Consider the following 2403-nt stretch of genomic DNA (forward strand, 5'->3'; position numbering starts at 1 on the left):
CTACAATATTTTTAGTTTGTAAGTTTAACAATCAAGTGGCTGGTGAAATAATAAGCACTCCAAGAAGAAGAAGAAGAAATCGCTACATATTTGAAATCGCCGCACCCGAAAAACTATAAAGGCCACTATTTCAGATGTTGATTCTTTGAAGACCATTTCAATGACTGAAACGTACCCATTGAATTGGGAATAAAATTCAAGTTTCACATTATAGTAAATTATAATAAAAAATAATAACAAAGAAGATAAAAGGTAAGTAAATAAAATGTCACTATTGACTAAAATAGACACACAGCCTCTTTCGAATAATTTAGATACACTTTAGTATTTACATTTAATACAAACACTAAAAATAGACTCTAAAATATAAAGAAACTGAATTATATAAAAAACAATAACTATAAAAATACATCCAAATTGGCGATTTGTGTGATGTATAAATAAAACATTTGTATGTCAATTTTGTACTGCTATGTATTTTTGTAAAGCTGTATGTGAAAGTATTATCAGAGTAATTTGAAAAATTTAAACAGGAAGAGAGAAATACATTTTACAAAAAATATTTCTATATGACACTTAATTCAGGGTTCATTTTATTAAAAATCATGTAGGTATTAGAACATTTGCACTATGTATTTATAACTATTGAGCTTAACTGTTAGAACTAGAAAAATTAGTGTTTTAGATTTAAGAACTTACGAAAATATACAATTTTTGAAAATTCCGATTTAGATTACGCTGAGACTAGATTTTATTAGGTCCTCTAAAACCAATCTTTAATAAACACATTTATTAAAGAAGAATCTATAATTTACATTTACAGAAAATATTTTTTTCTTGCATTTGGTGTCATATCTTTCTAATAAAACATGTAACTTACAGATTGGTCTTTTAGAAACCATTTATTTGCAACCCTTACACTAAGCATTAATCGTCCATTATATCGGCCACCTTGTGGTGGGTTTTAAAATGATTCTCGTAATCAATCACTACTCCCTCATTGTTTGGTTTTAGGGCATCTGAATCGATGTTTAGCTTCGCCTCAACCGGTGACATTACCATGCTCCCATGAGGGCCTTTTATTAGATGCACAACGTTCATACCTAAAAAAACCAATATGTAGTAATAAAGTCGTTTCCATAAATGATATTCTATATAACCCATCAGGTGCACCTCAGGGCTTGGTGCTGGGGCCAAACGCTATTAGTATATGTATTTATAAATGACATAGATGATGTACTTATATGAAGATCTATAAAATAATTAATTGCTGTACTAAACTGCCAAATTCCCAAAATTGTCTAAATATATGGTGTACTCTCAACAAATTGCAGCTAAATATAAACAAGTGTAATGTAATGCATTGTTTATTCTTAAGAATAATCCCATTGTATTTATTTATTCATTGAATGACTTTATTCTAGCTAGGACACAATTATTTTGTGATCTTGGAGTAGTTTTGATAGCAGGTTATATTTTGTGGAACATATTCATAATATTACTACAGAGGGATTAAAAAAATTAGGATTTATAATCCGTCATACGCAAGAATTCAATTCCAGATACTTTATTCAATTATTATACCAATCTATTGTTCAATCTAAACTCGAATACTGCTCTACGGGGTGTTAGAAGTTTGACTGCCTTAATTTTAACAGACGATAGAATATATGGAAATAAACAAAAAAACCTTATATGTATAAAAGTTAATAAGGAATTAATTAAGGAATATTGACATAACTGCGTCCATAGAATACTATAGAATACAATGATTATCACTTTTTAAACTTTTTTATGTTTAATTCTAAAAAATAATTAGCGTTGTAATAAATTTATAATTCGATAAAATTCATATCGAGCAATGTGACAACGGCGCGGCGTGTAACACGAGGTAATACTATACTCCGCGGTCGAATTTATAGAGAGTGACTCAGACACAATATAAATACACTATTACTAATGCGCATAAAATATAAAATGATTTTTATAACGGTTCAATATTATTTATCTTTGTGCCGCTCACTAAGCACATCGATAGAATCTATAATCGTCTATAGACTGAGTTACACTGAACGTCGATCTATATTCTATCTCTGTCTTTTGCACTTGGTAGGGAATAGGGAAATTCTTTTTTAGTGGGTGTAAACGGACTTGATTTAGCCGTCCTGAGAAACGTCATAGCATAAGCGTAGACGAGGGGTCTAATCCCATTGCTATAATAAATTTATAAATTAAAAAAACACAACTGGGACGTTTTAAAATGCTGTAATAATTAAAATGGATCAAAGTGCCTGTTATAGCAAACCGTAAAAAAATTTAGATGTTATGTTTTATTATCTTTTTTCATTATTTTCTATATCTTGTTGCCTTTTACGCAGACACGCCAATGGATTTTCGTTCCCG

General features: G+C 29.7%; 1 protein-coding gene across 1 annotated transcript in view; it reads right to left on the reverse strand.

The window, feature by feature from the left end:
* Positions 1-215: 215 nt before the first annotated feature.
* LOC108915226 overlaps positions 216-2403 on the reverse strand; it is a 30372-nt gene continuing 28184 nt past the window's right edge. The window contains exon 4 of the mRNA XM_018721201.1: positions 216-1103. Within this exon, the coding sequence (XP_018576717.1) occupies positions 928-1103 (176 nt within the window). The 3' untranslated portion in view covers positions 216-927. The remainder of the gene's footprint in view (positions 1104-2403) is intronic.

Source organism: Anoplophora glabripennis, unplaced genomic scaffold (genome assembly GCF_000390285.2).
Source record: "Anoplophora glabripennis isolate ALB-LARVAE unplaced genomic scaffold, Agla_2.0 scaffold945, whole genome shotgun sequence".
NCBI lineage: Eukaryota > Metazoa > Arthropoda > Insecta > Coleoptera > Cerambycidae > Anoplophora > Anoplophora glabripennis.